The sequence below is a fragment of the Emiliania huxleyi genome (genome assembly GCF_000372725.1).
Source record: "Emiliania huxleyi CCMP1516 unplaced genomic scaffold EMIHUscaffold_62, whole genome shotgun sequence".
NCBI classification, from domain to species: Eukaryota; Haptophyta; order Isochrysidales; family Noelaerhabdaceae; genus Emiliania; species Emiliania huxleyi.
Genome location: NW_005197351.1, coordinates 286,640 through 287,603, shown reverse-complemented (window position 1 = coordinate 287,603; position 964 = coordinate 286,640). Strand labels below are relative to the sequence as shown.

At 63.5% G+C, this 964-nt stretch overlaps 1 protein-coding gene across 1 annotated transcript in view; it reads right to left on the bottom strand.

Annotated features, from left to right (window-relative positions):
• EMIHUDRAFT_214684 (hypothetical protein) overlaps positions 1-964 on the bottom strand; it is a gene marked incomplete at both ends in the record, with an annotated part of 4,345 nt that overhangs the window by 2,413 nt on the left and 968 nt on the right. Inside the window, one exon of the mRNA XM_005763723.1 lies at positions 514-774. Within this exon, the coding sequence (XP_005763780.1) occupies positions 514-774 (261 nt within the window). The remainder of the gene's footprint in view (positions 1-513; positions 775-964) is intronic.

Genomic DNA, 964 nt, shown 5'->3' with positions numbered 1-964 from the left:
ATCGGCGGCGGGCGAGCACCCGCCTCCTCGGGCGCGATGGCCTCGGCCAGCAGTGCGCAGAGGCTGAGGTTGAGCGAACGCAGCTCCGACCCGCCCGCCGCCGCGCCGCCGGCCGCAGCGAGTGGCGTGTGCGGCGCAACATGCCTAGGAAAGGCAGGGCACACCGTGGACTTCTCCCCGCGCAAGTTTGGGGGGGGGGGGGGGGTGAGGCTTCTCTGCCCAGCCCCAGGCGCACCCCCTCGCAAGAGGCGAGCAGCCGCGAGCCTCTCCAAAGGCGGTGTGGCCACCGCCGCCGCCCGCCGCCGCCGCCGAAAGCGCGGAAAGGGCCCCACGGGGCGGAGGCGGCAGTGGCGGCGCGCGCCACTGGCTGTAAGCCGTGCGGCCCGGCGCAAGGCAGCCACCGCCCGCCGGAGCCGCCGCCGCAACAGCCGCCGCCGCCGCTACCGCCACTTCCGCCGGCGCCGTCACCGCCGGCGCCGTCACCGCCGGCGCCGCGCCATCTTGCGCCGCAACCAGCGCCTCGATGGGCCGCACCACCGCCGCCAGCCTCGCGGGAGGCAGCTTGCGGCCCTCGTCGACACTGCCCGCACCTCCTCCTCCTCCTCTGCTGGTGCCGCCACCGCCGCCGACTCTACCGACGACTCCACGGACTTCGCTTGGCGTGCCGTCGAAATCGACATTGTTGAAAAGAGTTTTTATGGCGTCGACTACAATTGATATAGTATTTTCTTTTACCAAAAAATCCTCATTATAGATAATCCGCGACTCAATCAGCTTCGCTAAGAAGTAGTTGATATGATTAATTTTAGTCCGTATTTGCCTTCGTCAGTACGTAAGAATTAGAGTACACAATTTGCTCTATCTCCTTTACCGTCATAACTAGAATCAAAACAATTTTACTACGGCGAACTTTTACATAACCATACATGTATCACTTAGGAAGCCTACTCAATAAAACCCATTC